Below are 15041 nucleotides of genomic sequence, written 5' to 3'. Positions count from 1 at the left end.
AACAGGCATCAACTTTTGCAATGGAGCGAGCTTTTGCAATTATTGCATGTTTATAGGGTGTTGGTTTGCCATCAAGCATAACCGAATGTGCATGCTATGCAGTCAACCAATATGGATATTTGGTTTTCCATTTTGGTTTTGTGAGTGTAGAGCTTTTTGCAGATCTTTTAGTACATAGCTAAACCAAAGTTATGCAAAAGAACACATATTTCCTGCGCAGATGTGATAAATAGATTGGGAATCTCAATAACCCCTTCGATAGATTTTGTCCACACTAAAGAGATCAGACTTAAGGTTTGTGTAAAGTAGCATTTTCATATCTCTCAAAATTGTTAAAGTTGTTCCTAAGTAGTCAGGATTAACAATTTCACATCTTATTTATGCTTTTTATATGCCTACAATAGCATATTTCGGTATATTACATAACTGAGAGCATGCGAGTATGTATGATACATAAAAAAGATATATGTTGGCATTTTCCTATTTAAGCTAACTATTAATCATCGATAATCCAGTAAATAGGCCAATTCACCATTAATCGCTACTCCCAAGTCAACTGAGCAGCTACCAATTACCAATTTCCTCAAGATTGCAAGCAGGGCTCTTCTTTTTTACTCCCTCCATCCCATAATGTAAGATGTTTTCTGACACTAGACTAATGTCAAAAAACGTCTTACATTATGGGACGAAGAGAGTAGTTACTTTTGTGCTTGCAATGTGCATCGAATTGTATGTTATCTAGTCGGGTAAGCGGATTAGGAGCACTCTAGTGTTCCACCCCCTATATTCAAAAGTAATTTAATAATTTAGAAAAGGTCAAAAAATCCCGGAACTTTTTTGGAATACAATACAACCTTATATGACGACAACATAGCATGAAAAGTACTTGTATCTAGCCTTTTTTTGGCAAATCTTTGACTGGATACAATAAAAGTCATTCCATGTCTAATCCTTTTATATGAGTGCAATACTTGGTCATTGCATAAAAAGTTACGGGATTTTTTGACTTAATTTGAATCACTAAACTTTTTTTGAGTATAGGGCACCCGAGTGCTCCTATGTATTTTCGATCTAGTCAGCCCCTCTTGTATCATTTGGCCATTGTGGCTTTTGTTGTTGGTTGTAATTCTTAACTGATTGATGGCTTTGTTAATTCAAAGTCGGGCTCGTCTTGAGCCTTCTCTCTAAAAAATTCGAACATGTCTTCTGAAACTCCAATCTTACCGTAGTCTAGCATTGCCAGCAAAACAAATTTCATGAACCAATTTTCGGTTGGATAGTTAGGAAGACAGTGGTATCCCCATCCCACCAGGGTTCACGTCGTACGCTTGACGCTGATGCTCACATTTTTTTGAATTTCTTCCATGCCTTCCAACATGTGCGTTTAGTGAGAGGAAACTTTCATGTTGACTATGAAGGTGTATGTGTCGGCTTTGTCAATTTCAATATGATTTGTCAGCTCGGTCTCTCGGAGATTCATAGAGATAGGGTGTGTGTGCGTTCATGAGGCGAGTGTATGTGCTTATGTACAAGCATCTGCATATGTATCGTGTTAAAAAAATCCCTATTGTGGATCTTAATTTCTCCGTGGGAAAGAGACCCAAGATAAAAATATGAAATTAGTTAAAATGCACATCGTCAGTACGTGTAAGAAAAGATAGGATAAACCAATGGATGAAGAGAAATTGGACCAACTGGGGCGAGAATTCGCCTGAAAAGACTTTTCTACACGTGATTGGGTGGCCATGAATAATGTATCGGTCACTGCTCATGTCGACACCCCAACGAAATGAATGGGTGATGCAATCTCGGGCGAGCCGTTGGATGGAGGAACCGACGGTCGCAGCCGCCGTTGTCGTCGCTGGGCCTTATCGTCCTAGCTGGACGCGATTTGTTTAACCACACCCATCCAAAGTAGACACTATAATTAACAATCAGGGACTAGTAGTAGTCGTAGTAGTATACACTCTGCGGTTGCAAGTGGCTGCAGGCGGCTGCCCTCTTCGTAATATCATACTATCACTGGCCAAACGAACCTACCGCGGGGGCAAGACGCAAGAGCAGCCTCGAATCGAATAATTGCGAGACATGCATGTTGACCACTGCCCGCCTCGGCCTCGGCCTCGACGCAGAGACAAAAGGCCCGCTGATGCCAGGAAGCTCCCCCGCCCGGGTTTAAACACGCGCGTGAAAAATGAAGAGCTACTAGCTCGAAAGCTCAGTTTCATTATCTAGCAGTTCGACGACCACATCCCGTGCCGGGTCCAAGCTCGCACAGTGCACCGGACCTGCACAAAATGTGTCCAGGTCAAGGACTCGCTCAAGGTAGGTGAGGCGAAACTCGATAATGTGGCTGGCTGGCGTGGTCTTCCTCCTCACCAGCTTCAACCATTCCCTTCTCTTCTCTTCTCCTGGGCGTATATATAGAGACGCCTTCGTCTGCTCCCTTCGTACCAGTTCGTACCCCAAGCCAAAACAGCCCCCTGTCGCAAGGCAAGGAGGAGCTGCGCAACAGAGCTAAGCCAAGTCAGTGCAGAGGGAGTGATCAACGGAAGAAGAAGAGGAAGATAAGTAAGTAAGCAAAAAAGGCGAGGATGGATCGAGAGATCCACCGGGTGACGAGCCTGCGGCGGGACAGCTCGCTATGGCGTCGCGGCGACGACGTGTTCTCGCGGACGTCGTCGCGGTTCCAGGAGGAGGAGGACGACGAGGAGGCGCTGCGGTGGGCGGCCCTGGAGCGTCTGCCCACGTACGACCGGGTGCGGCGCGGGATCCTGACGGTGGAGGACGGCGGGGAGAAGGTGGAGGTGGACGTGGGGCGGCTGGGCGCCCACGAGAGCCGGGCGCTGATCGAGCGGCTGGTCCGCGCGGCCGACGACGACCACGAGAACTTCCTCCTCAAGCTCAAGGAGCGCATGGACAGGGTGGGCATCGACTACCCCACCATCGAGGTGCGGTTCGAGAAGCTGGAGATCGAGGCCGAGGTGCGCGTCGGCAACCGCGGCCTCCCCACGCTCATCAACTCCGTCACCAACACCCTCGAGGTAAAGCCGCCTGCACAAAAAGTTCAGTTCCGCTGCAAAACCGATGCCACAGTCCATGGCGGCTTAGCTTCAGCTTGTCTTTGTTTTTCTCCGCACCGTTGGAACAAGCATGTTGATCATAGTTAATGATGACCTGCTCCGTTAACTAATCAGTCTGGCCAGTTAGTCGATGAGTATGGGCTGCTTTAGGTGCCGCTGGTTCCGCGAGTGACAGTGCACTTTCGTTTTTCTTATGGTTATATACACTGCTCGACAGCGACGCTGCGAGAATTGAAGCCAAGTAGGGGCTTTGTTTTCCCCTTCTTGCGATTGCAACTTGCCAGCGAGCTGTATGCTTTTGGCTCATCACCAAGCAATGCGGGATTTTTTGTCGAAAAAGACCCTCTGCCGACTGGAATTGCCAAAAAAGATCCCCTGCGGACGAAATTGACAAAAGAGACCCCCTCACTAGTGGCGGCAGGCGCGGCAGGCGACACGTGTCACCTGCCGCCACGCCGTGAGGCGGCGGGCCCGGCCGCCACAACACGAGGCGGCAGCCCGGTGTATAACGGTGCGTGCACAGTTCGTCGTGCAGCGACGTAACGGGCCGGGTCAGGTGGGCCCGGCCGCCACCAGGTGAGGCGGCCACCGCTGCCGCTGTCGCTCCCCGGCCGACACGGCCTGCTGCGCGCGCGACGAGACAGCGGGCCCGGCCGCCACTAGGTGAGGCGGCAGCGCTGCTTTGAGGCGCTGATTCCCGTGCGCGTACTCTTTTTCAGGCGTTGATTCTCGTGCGGCGTCAGTTTTGTTGCTTTGCCAGGACAAATTTTACTATTGCTAACAGGGCTGGTTCCCAGGCGCGGAGGACGACGAATTTCACGCGCGGGAATCACTCTGGCTTTTGCTTCTTTTGCGTTAGCGGATGCGACGGCACTGCGAGAATCTGCAGTGTGACCGACATGAGAACTATGGCAAATGGCGCTCATTCCCATGCTTTGAAAATTGCTGCTGCAGGTGAGGTGACAGCACCCAAGAGCGTGATTTCCGCGCGGGGATATGGACACTGATGCCTGCTTTTGGTTCTGTAGTGCCGACAGTACAGGGATCCTAAAATATCCCGCCTAATTTCCTCTGTTCTCGCTTATTTTCTCGCCATCATTAATCGTCTGAGCCTATAAAAGAAGACACCGAGGCTCTCGTCCAGCCATCCTAGAAATCGCCAGTGCGCAAAGTGTGTACACATTTTTTTCAGTCGATATGAGTTTGCCTTGTTCGGATCAAAGCATTAGGCCGAGGAAAATGAAGACTGCAAGTTTGCCTCCTGGGGTGGCAGTCCTGCGGTGTTGGTGTGGCGATCTTTGCAAGGTGAAGGAGGTGACGGATTTTTCAGATTGGTTGGGCATGAAGTTTTTCATGTGCGCCAATTATGAGGAAGATCCTGCCGTAGCTATTTCAGAGTACGACAAGCCTCCGGTATGGTTTAACCATCACGAATAGATATTGTTGGTATTTTCATTGATTCTTTAGTAACATCCACCCCGCATGGACCGTCGCGTAAGACGTTCCCATAGTACACTACTAAATTTTTCATAGTACCTAACCAACATACATGTTTACATTTCAAATAATTAGTAACTCAACATTTAGTAACGATGACAACATTTACATATCTTATGACTAAAATAATAACCGTATTTTCGTTATAAATATTCGGTTTGTTTTTAGAATCATTTGCTTAGACTTTAAGGGGTTGTTTGGTTAACGAGTATTTAAAGATCTATTTTTTTCAAACTTGTCTACGAGCGTAACAAACTAAAACTCTGTTTGCTTTTCTCTAACTACCCCAAAAATATCCTAAAATAGTTCTCGTAACATGCAAAAACTTAGCTTCTGGAAAAACGACTATTAGTAAAATATGGTTTTCTACATAATTTCCTTACAACAGGTTATGACAAAACTGAAGGTAAGTACTCGCTATCCAAACAACCACTAAACATAATATTACGATAATAACATTTAAATATCATATGAGTAAAATATCTAATTTCTTCCGGCATGATATAATGTTTTTCATACCATACGACAAAAATCATTTATTTACAAATAATAATATTTGCAGCGGCATGACAGTACATCAATATAAAAAATATTAACAAAATTACGGCGTCATTTTATACCTTAGGTCCAATATGGACGTGCTTGCAAATGCAATTAAGCGTCCAAATAGTTCGAATAAATATCCGTCACCAGTAATATATGAACAGAGTCAACCTATTATCACATGAACATCAATATTACACACGGATTTTTCTTTCTGCTATCAAAAGTATGAAAATAGCACTTGCATGTATGTGGTCATCATCTCAAAAGGGATAGCGAAGATGGTAACACAATTTCTTCAATCACGTCATCTCCTCCTTGTTTGCTACTAAGATGAATTATTTTACCTAATTACATATATCATTAAGTACATTACCACCTAATCTTAACATATAAAATTTAGATTGTTGTGACATAACAAAGTAGACCTACGATTTCCTAACCATAGACTTATTAATAAACATACCACATGAAATATCATACCACATGCAATGAACAATTACAGTTTAATTTTTTCTTAATTACCGTATTAAGAGCTTCTCGCATGTCAATACAAATGTATGCAACTAACATTGATACAACATCTTCAACCTACTCTTATCAAAAAAATAGTTTAAATGTTGTATCCGTCGTTTGAATTTTTTCCGAACCTCTAAGCACTAACATCACATAGCTAATGACGAGCTAAATGACTAACTAATTACCACCGTGCATCACAAAAAAATCCATGTATTGCAAAGCTCATACCTTGATCTCCCCCTTCGTACTTCACTTAGCACGGCAAATCCTACTCCAGAAACTCCAAATGACTCCTCCAAGTGCTGAAATAATGCCTAAAACAACATAGAGTACACACTTAGGAACTAATCAAACAGAACAAAAACATCATGCATGCAAACAAAACCAACAAAAATGGATAGATCTTACCTTAATCTATCTTTTCTTCAACTTCACCATCTTCGAAAACCAACTCTAAATCGGCCAAAATCACGAGTGAAAGTAGCTACCAAGTATTTCCTTCTGTGTATTCTTGTAGACTTAGACAGAGTAGAGAGGCAGTGAAGGCAAGGAGAGATATTCGAGAGAGTGTATGCGCAGCCGCGGTTGTGCGTATATAAAGAGGAGGAGCACTGTATTGTCGGCAGAACGAGGTACACTCAGCTACCGCAGCCTCGGATTCCAGCATTGCGGTGTCTCATCACACGCAGCAACTACACCGCTCTCGGGTGTCGGCAAGAAGCGGAAATCACGCAGGCTGCGGGAATCAGATTCCAATTTACAAAGCATCTGCGGAAATCACGCGCTGCAGCAGGCCGTCCAAATCAGCACCGTCAGGTCGCTGTCATAGAAATCAGCGCCGTAGAAATCAGCGCCGTCAGGGGCTGTCGGGCCGCATGCGCGCTGCCGCCTCACCCGGTGGTGGCCGGGCCCGCGCCTCGCGTCCCGTGAAGATGCTGCTGTCGGCCTGGGCGCGGCATGGGCAGCAGTGGCCGCCTCAGCCAGTGGCGGCGTGGCCCACCTGGCCTCACCCGTTACGTCGCGACTGCTGCACTGTGCCGAATCTGTTATACCGCGCGCGGCCGCCTCCTGTCGTGGCGGCCGGGCCCGCCGCCTCCTGGTGTGGCGGCAGGTGACACGTGTCACCTGCCGCGCCTGCCGCCACTAGTGAGGGGATCTTTTTTGACAATTTTATCCGTAGGTAGTCTTTTTTGTCAATAGCGTTCGGCAGGGGTCCTTTTGGACAAAAAATCAGCAATGCGGTAGGTGAGTCGCCTCTCGGCGCGTGATATTTTCTACCGTTTCGGCCACTTGTCCTACACAAAATATTACTCTGACCGTGTCTCGCTTTCGAGGCTTTTTCTCTGACTTCAGAATTCCAGATTTATTAAACCTAGCCGCCACCTAATAATAATATTCAACTCCTAATTCGTTCTCCTTTCAGTTGCACCAAGTCCTAATAATTTTCTGTTCCAAAGATAAATGTTTATTTAGACCAGAAAAGGGATCTTTAGGAGTGTACTAAATTTCTTTTTTTTTAGACAAAAGTGTACGAAATTTCTTAGCGTAAAGTAGCCCAACAAGAGTCCAAAACCGTTGCGACGCCGGGCTCGGTCCGCAACGGAGCCTGCCGCTCCTACCCCGACTTCATCATCACTCACTAAAAAAAGCAACCTCCGCCGATGGCCACCGGCACCGGCACGGCGCCGCAACGGTCTTTCCCTACCTGGGTCCACCTCCACCGCATCCCCGTCCACGCCACGGAATCGTCCGACCTCCACACCATGGCACGCGATGCTGGCGCATCGGCCGCGCGGCTCTGCGGCATTCCGCCGAGCGCATGGCGTGCGCGTCCACCTCGTTTCGCCAGCGCCACCGCCCACCGCATGCCACGCCATTGGAAGAACCATGCCCTTTCTCGATATCTAAGTCTGTTGATTGCTCGGTGTGCTCCAGGCCGTCGGGAACGCGCTCCACGTCATCCCCAGCCGGAAGCAGGCCATGACCGTCCTCCACGACGTCAGCGGGATCATCAAGCCCCGGAGGATGACGCTGCTGCTCGGGCCTCCTGGCTCCGGCAAGACCACGCTGCTGCTGGCCATGGCAGGGAAGCTCGACAAGGACCTCAAGGTCTCCGGGAAGGTCACCTACAACGGCCACGCGATGGACGAGTTCGTCCCGCAGAGGACCGCCGCTTACATCAGCCAGCACGATCTCCACATCGGGGAGATGACCGTGAGGGAGACGCTGGCCTTCTCGGCTCGGTGCCAAGGTGTTGGCACTAGATATGGTATGCTGCTGCCTAATTATTGGGAATGTGCTTATCTTATATGGCATCATGGCGATAGGCTCTGAGCTTTGCTGTTTTGCTTCTTCTAGAGATGCTTACTGAGCTGGCGAGAAGGGAAAAGGCAGCGAACATCAAGCCAGATCATGATATCGATGTCTACATGAAGGTGAGGATGTTATCACATTTTAGAGCACTTTATGCTTCTTAAAGCTGTTTATGTGGCTAGCTTAGGATTGAGGACAATCATTTGAACAAGGCTTGTTTATCAGTAAATTAGTTAACACTTGTTTCATTACTTACGCCCTGTAGGCCTCAGCGATGGGAGGGCAAGAATCCAGTATTGTGACAGAATACATACTCAAGGTATAGTCTGCTACCTATGAGTCCAGTTGAAGCACCGCAAGGATGATTCTTATGTACATTTGTGTATTAATAGAATGACGACTTCTCATGTCTGTTACTCTTGTATGTAACTGCAGATACTAGGGCTGGATATTTGTGCTGACACGTTGGTAGGCAATGAGATGCTAAGGGGTATATCTGGTGGACAACGCAAGCGTGTCACAACAGGTATATATATTTTCACCAAGAATGAGGTTCATTTTATATTTGTACAGCAATCCGAGACCTGCACCTTCTTCATCACAGTAAAATTGTCTTATTTAAGAAATTCCTAATCAACTCATGTATCTTCAATGCACAGGTGAAATGCTTGTTGGCCCTGCAAAAGCTCTGTTCATGGATGAGATATCCACTGGACTGGATAGCTCAACCACATACCAGATTGTGAATTCTCTCAGGCAGACTATCCATATCCTAGGCGGAACTGCTGTCATCTCCTTGCTGCAGCCAGCTCCTGAAACATACAACTTGTTTGACGACATTATACTCCTCTCTGACGGGCAGGTTGTGTACCAGGGCCCCCGAGAAAATGTGCTCGAGTTCTTTGAGTTCATGGGCTTCAAATGCCCTGGCAGAAAGGGTGTTGCTGACTTTTTACAGGAGGTGTGTGTCTCATCTATAAATTCTTATTACAGATGTGATTCTGTTTTTTCTTAAAGAGAACGGTACTGAAATCTCTGAATAACTGAAAAGGTGACATCAAAGAAAGACCAGGAGCAATATTGGTACAGGGGTGATAGGCCATATCGTTTTGTACCTGTCAAGCAATTTGCGGATGCATTCCGTTCCTTCCATGTGGGCAAGTCGATAGAGAATGAGCTTAAAGTGCCATTTGATAGGACCAGAAGCCACCCTGCTGCTCTGGCCACTTCAAAGTTTGGTGTCAGCAGGATGGAGTTGCTGAAAGCTACTATTGATAGAGAGCTTCTACTCATGAAGAGGAATGCATTCATGTACATATTTAAAGCTGTCAATGTAAGTTCATATCTTTAATATGTTTTCCTTGATTTATTAGGATGGAGATTATTAGGTAGCATCAATCTGAACCTTTCCATCATTGCAGCTAACTCTGATGGCGTTCATTGTGATGACCACATTTTTCCGTACAAACATGCACCGTAATGTTGAATATGGAACAATCTATTTGGGGGCGCTGTTCTTTGCTCTCGACACGATAATGTTTAATGGTTTTGCGGAGCTTGCGATGACCGTCATGAAACTTCCTGTCTTCTTCAAGCAGAGGGATCTTCTTTTCTTTCCTGCATGGGCCTACACCATACCATCGTGGATTCTTCAGATCCCTATCACGTTTGTTGAAGTTGGAGTTTATGTTTTCACCACATATTACGTCATTGGATTTGATCCCAGTGTAAGCAGGTATGACACTGATGCAAACATCAATTTGCTTACACAATTATATTGCTTCTTAGGCAGTTATGTATTTTTGTGAGCAAGTATTTTAAATTATTGCTCCACAAGAACTAGCTCTGTGAAGTCTGAATGATTTCTTGTGCTCAGGTTCTTTAAGCAGTATCTGCTGCTCCTTGCGATCAATCAGATGTCATCTTCGCTGTTCCGCTTCATTGCTGGAATTGGAAGAGACATGGTTGTGTCCCACACCTTTGGACCTTTATCACTGTTGGCTTTTGCAGCATTGGGTGGCTTTATCCTTGCAAGACGTAAGCTACTGGCTCGACCATGATAAAATGAATGTTGCCATCTTTACATCGACAACGATGGAACTAAATGTTGATTTTTGCTTACATGGTACCATCTTATTTGTCTTTTCCAGCTGATATCAAAAAGTGGTGGATTTGGGGTTACTGGATATCTCCCCTATCATATGCACAGAACGCTATTTCAACAAACGAATTTTTGGGGCCCAGTTGGAACCAAGTAAGTACCCTCTGTCTTGAGAAGAAATCAAAGTCACCACGACACACACATAGAAAATTCAACATGTATTCATATTTTACAGATTGTTAGTGGAACAAATGAGACCATTGGAATTACCGTGCTTAAGAATCGTGGCATCTTTACGGAAGCTAAGTGGTATTGGATTGGGCTTGGTGCCATGGTTGGATACACTCTCCTCTTCAACCTGCTCTACACCTTAGCACTTTCAGTTTTGAGTCGTAAGTATATTTACAAAACTACTTATTTATCAAGGATCAGATAATCAACATTTGCAGGTTATAACTAAGGCATTTAACCTATAGGATAATAACTGTAGCCACTTTCTTTTCTTTGCAGCATTGACAGACGCTCACCCATCAATGTCTGAAGAGGAACTGAAAGAAAAACATGCAAATTTAACTGGTAAAGCTCTAGAGGGTCATAAGGAAAAGAATTCTAGGAAGCAGGAATTGGAATTATCTCACATTAGTGACCGGAACTCGGGGATTAGTGGCGTGGACTCTAGTGACAGCAGGAAGAGAATGGTACTTCCATTTACACCACTGTCACTCACCTTTAACGACACAAAATACTCGGTGGACATGCCAGAGGTAAATTTCCTATCAATGAACATGAGAGCACAATTATGATTGTATACCCATTACCCAAGTTTGCTTACCCAGGTATATTGCTTTATATCCGCAGGCAATGAAAGCACAAGGAGTAACGGAAGACCGCTTGTTGCTTTTGAAGGGTGTCAGTGGTTCTTTTAGGCCAGGAGTACTTACTGCATTAATGGGTGTGAGTGGTGCTGGAAAGACAACCCTGATGGATGTTTTAGCGGGTAGGAAAACCGGAGGATACATAGAGGGGGAAATCACCGTATCAGGCTATCCAAAGAAGCAAGAGACCTTTGCACGTATATCGGGATACTGTGAGCAAAATGATATTCATTCTCCACATGTGACAATATATGAATCACTCGTATTTTCTGCATGGCTGCGGCTTCCTGCAGAGGTTGACTCAGAAAGAAGAAAGGTTAGTTAGCTTTGATCTAGGCAAATGACCGGTTCTTGATTTCTTTTTTCTCATCTGATTGGAGATCTTACCGGCTGAACTGTGATGACAGATGTTCATCGAGGAGATCATGGATCTTGTAGAGCTCACATCATTGAGGGGGGCACTTGTTGGGCTCCCTGGAGTGAATGGTCTATCAACTGAGCAACGCAAGAGGCTTACAATTGCCGTGGAGCTTGTTGCTAACCCGTCGATCATTTTTATGGATGAGCCAACATCTGGTCTTGATGCTCGTGCAGCTGCAATTGTGATGAGGACTGTTAGGAACACTGTTAACACTGGCAGGACCGTTGTTTGCACCATCCACCAGCCAAGTATTGACATATTTGAAGCATTTGATGAGGTAGTTATTCATTATTCTCTATTTCACTTATTATCCTTAGCTTTATTAAGGTCATATAGTGACTATGTATGGCTGCAGCTTTTCTTGATGAAGAGAGGGGGAGAAGAAATTTATGTTGGTCCTGTTGGCCAAAATTCAGCAAATTTGATTGAGTATTTTGAGGTAAGAAGATCAAAACCAGCAGTTGTACCACACCTTGTAACTCTTGTTGCCAGCTAGATCACATCGAACATTCCTTGTGTACGTTTATTCAGGAAATTGAAGGCATTAGTAAGATAAAAGATGGATATAACCCAGCGACATGGATGTTGGAAGTGTCCTCTAGTGCGCAGGAGGAAATGCTTGGTATTGATTTCGCTGAAGTTTACAGACAATCAGAACTATATCAGTAAGCTTCCCCACAAGACATTTATATACATTGTAGCGTGAGTGACACTTCTAACTACTTTTCATTTTCGCAATTTCAGAAGGAACAAGGAACTCATAAAGGAGCTAAGCATGCCAGCTCCTGGCTCTAGTGATCTCAACTTCCCTACACAGTACTCTAGATCATTCGTCACACAGTGTCTAGCTTGCTTGTGGAAGCAAAAGTTGTCATATTGGAGAAACCCATCCTATACGGCAGTGAGATTACTCTTCACCATCGTCATTGCGCTAATGTTCGGAACGATGTTCTGGGACCTTGGAAGTAAAACGTACATCTCCTAACTGATACTATAACTTCATTTTTTTTTTTGTACTTTGGATATAGTAGCTACTTCAAGTAAGATATATCTGACGCCTTACTTATATCGCGATGCAGTCGAAGATCACAGGATCTATTCAATGCCATGGGATCAATGTATGCTGCAGTACTATACATCGGAGTGCAAAATTCTGGTTCTGTTCAACCAGTTGTCGTGGTGGAGCGAACAGTCTTTTACCGGGAAAGAGCAGCTGGCATGTATTCAGCTTTTCCATATGCATTTGGACAGGTAATTTCTTAGACTCTCGGTTTACCTATTTCATGGCATATGTATGAATGACCTTTGAGACTGGCAATCGAAGTCACAGCCGTGGTTAAAGTAACAGAACTGGCAGTTTATCATGGCTCAGTTTATCAACATTCTTGAATTATCTCAATCCTGGAACCTAAACAATGTCATGTTATCCCTTTTCTAGGTTGCTATCGAATTTCCGTACGTATTGGTTCAGGCTTTGATATATGGCGGGCTAGTCTATTCCATGATTGGATTCGAATGGACAGTTGCCAAGTTCTTGTGGTACTTGTTCTTCATGTACTTCACCATGCTATATTTCACGTTCTATGGAATGATGGCTGTTGGCTTGACGCCGAATGAGAGCATAGCAGCTATCATCTCATCAGCATTCTACAACGTATGGAACCTCTTCTCAGGATATCTTATCCCCCGACCTGTAAGTTACACTCTTGATACATTTTTCATTTCTTTTGTGTAAACTTTGTACTTACCAGTGCTCCTTGTCTTTCACATTACTCATCCATTGAACTTTTAATTCAGAAACTTCCTATTTGGTGGAGGTGGTACTCATGGATTTGCCCGGTGGCATGGACGCTATACGGACTGGTTGCCTCCCAGTTTGGTGATATCCAACAACCGCTCGATCAGGGAGTTCCAGGCCCACAGATAACTGTGGCCCAGTTTGTCACGGACTACTTTGGTTTCCATCATGACTTCTTGTGGGTTGTGGCGGTGGTGCACGTTGCTTTCACCGTGCTGTTCGCCTTCCTGTTTAGTTTCGCCATCATGAGGTTCAACTTCCAGAAAAGATGAGGAGGATGACATTCTTTCAGATTCCTTGTACGTAGTGCCATACTGCTGTCCAACAGCCAGTGCGGATGGATTGAACAAAGTATAGTTGTTTCTGTAGATGATATAGAGGTTATTTTGTATTTCAAGCATGTAGAAATTCCGCACAACTATGCTCTCTACTCTCTATGACTTGTAGGAAAGGCTAATTAGTCTTGTTGAGCCTCCAGCTTCTTTACCAGCTCTAGCTGAGTAACTGCTACTTACTTTTCTCGTCGGAGAATGTAAACCCGACCAGTAATGTTGTCATTTCTGACGAGTTAATGGAGGCAGAAATTTTGTTGATTCTTCAATCCCTTGTGAAACTTCCCATTGCTGCCCAAAAATTACAAAGCAATTGTTTTATCTCGAGATTTGTTTGATTACTTAGTGGCAGCGGCGCAGTGAGTATGTTTCCTTGGGTAACTATCATCTCATCAGTTCTGCTAACCAAGAGGCTGGCTAATGGGCCCAGGAAATTGTACTATCTCTATTTGAAGGCCTCTTTGGATTGAAGGATTTTCATAGGAATATTGAAGGATTCCAATCCATTGGTTTTTTCCTAAGGAAGCCCTTTGGATCAAAGGAGTGACACCTCCAAAATTCCTATGGATTGCATTCCAACTCTGCTAATCTTCTTTTTACACTGATTCGCGTAGGATCGAGGCACTTTTCCTATGTTTTTTCTGTGTTCCATCCAAATGACCATTCTTGCAGTTTTCCTTTGTTTTGCAATCCTCTGTTTTGCACCTACAATCCCATCAAATTCCTGTATTTTTTGAATTCCTGTGTTTTCTAATTCTGTGATCCAAAGAAGCCCTGAGTTCTCTCGATAGAGTTTTCTTGTTGCCATCAAATCCAGCTTCTGCCGGGCAGCGTTTTCGCGGAGTTTTTGCACCTTTGTGCTCGTCTTTTTGTTCGATTTCTGTTCTTCAGTTACTGAAAGCCTAATTCGAGACTCTACAACACATGTATCTTTAATTATTCTAGTTCAAACTATATTAGGTTTGGTCAACTCGTAATTTGCCCGTTAGTTTGTCCAACTTGGGAACTGGATTCATCAATGACATCATGCATGTCCATGCAAGAGATGACGATGGATGGCATTACAGAGAACATTCAAAAAGTAACATTAAGCAGGCATATTTTCCAGATTTTCGAGTTCAAAAGTTAGAAAAGCAACTGATCATACAAGTCACATAAACTACTACTTGCGGAGCAAATCCCTAAAAGGTCACGTCACTATATTTGGCGTCGTCTGTCCTCTTTCGGATGTCAATTCTCTCGAGAAGGCCAGGCAAACACAGGTGCCGCCCCTATTACCCGACTCCATTCGCCATAATTTCCTGCTCCTGGCTCTTTGCTACACTCTGCTTCGCCCAGATATATCCACGTGCCGGACGAGACTCGGGAGAGTCTTCTGCCAGCAAAGGACCAGGTGATAGTGACGGTATGGGACGGCTGGCGTGGCTGCCGATTAATTAATGAATTCTCCCATTTGCTTTGATCCGACATGGTATCCTGTCTTTACGTATCTAATTTTGATATCAGCACAGACACAAGCGCTCACATAAATCCATAATAAAACTGAAACGACAAAACAA

General features: G+C 44.9%; 1 protein-coding gene across 1 annotated transcript; it reads left to right on the top strand.

Annotated features, from left to right (window-relative positions):
- Positions 1 to 2469: 2469 nt before the first annotated feature.
- On the top strand, positions 2470 to 13751 carry LOC119268350 (ABC transporter G family member 37-like). Its single transcript, XM_037549960.1, has 20 exons — positions 2470 to 3044; positions 7578 to 7911; positions 8001 to 8077; positions 8221 to 8274; positions 8391 to 8481; positions 8615 to 8916; positions 9007 to 9288; positions 9377 to 9690; positions 9832 to 9992; positions 10106 to 10209; positions 10292 to 10448; positions 10567 to 10820; positions 10915 to 11247; positions 11339 to 11629; positions 11708 to 11791; positions 11884 to 12017; positions 12097 to 12324; positions 12432 to 12603; positions 12791 to 13045; positions 13150 to 13751. The coding sequence occupies exons 1-20, from the start codon at positions 2595 to 2597 to the stop codon at positions 13420 to 13422; spliced, it is 4350 nt and encodes a 1449-aa protein (XP_037405857.1). The 5' UTR covers positions 2470 to 2594; the 3' UTR covers positions 13423 to 13751.
- The last annotated feature ends 1290 nt before the right edge of the window (positions 13752 to 15041 follow it).

Source organism: Triticum dicoccoides, chromosome 3A, assembly GCF_002162155.2.
Source record: "Triticum dicoccoides isolate Atlit2015 ecotype Zavitan chromosome 3A, WEW_v2.0, whole genome shotgun sequence".
Lineage (NCBI taxonomy): Eukaryota > Viridiplantae > Streptophyta > Magnoliopsida > Poales > Poaceae > Triticum > Triticum dicoccoides.
This window is presented reverse-complemented; position numbering and strand designations above follow the sequence as displayed.

Excerpts from the sequence above, each read along its gene's own strand:
- LOC119268350 (XM_037549960.1), top strand. The coding sequence starts at position 2,595 with ATGGATCGAGAGATCCACCGGGTGACGAGCCTGCGGCGGGACAGCTCG. Across the intron at positions 12,325-12,431 it reads TGGGACCTTGGAAGTAAAAC|TCGAAGATCACAGGATCTAT; the intron begins GTACATCTCCTA and ends ATCGCGATGCAG. Across the intron at positions 13,046-13,149 it reads GATATCTTATCCCCCGACCT|AAACTTCCTATTTGGTGGAG; the intron begins GTAAGTTACACT and ends CTTTTAATTCAG.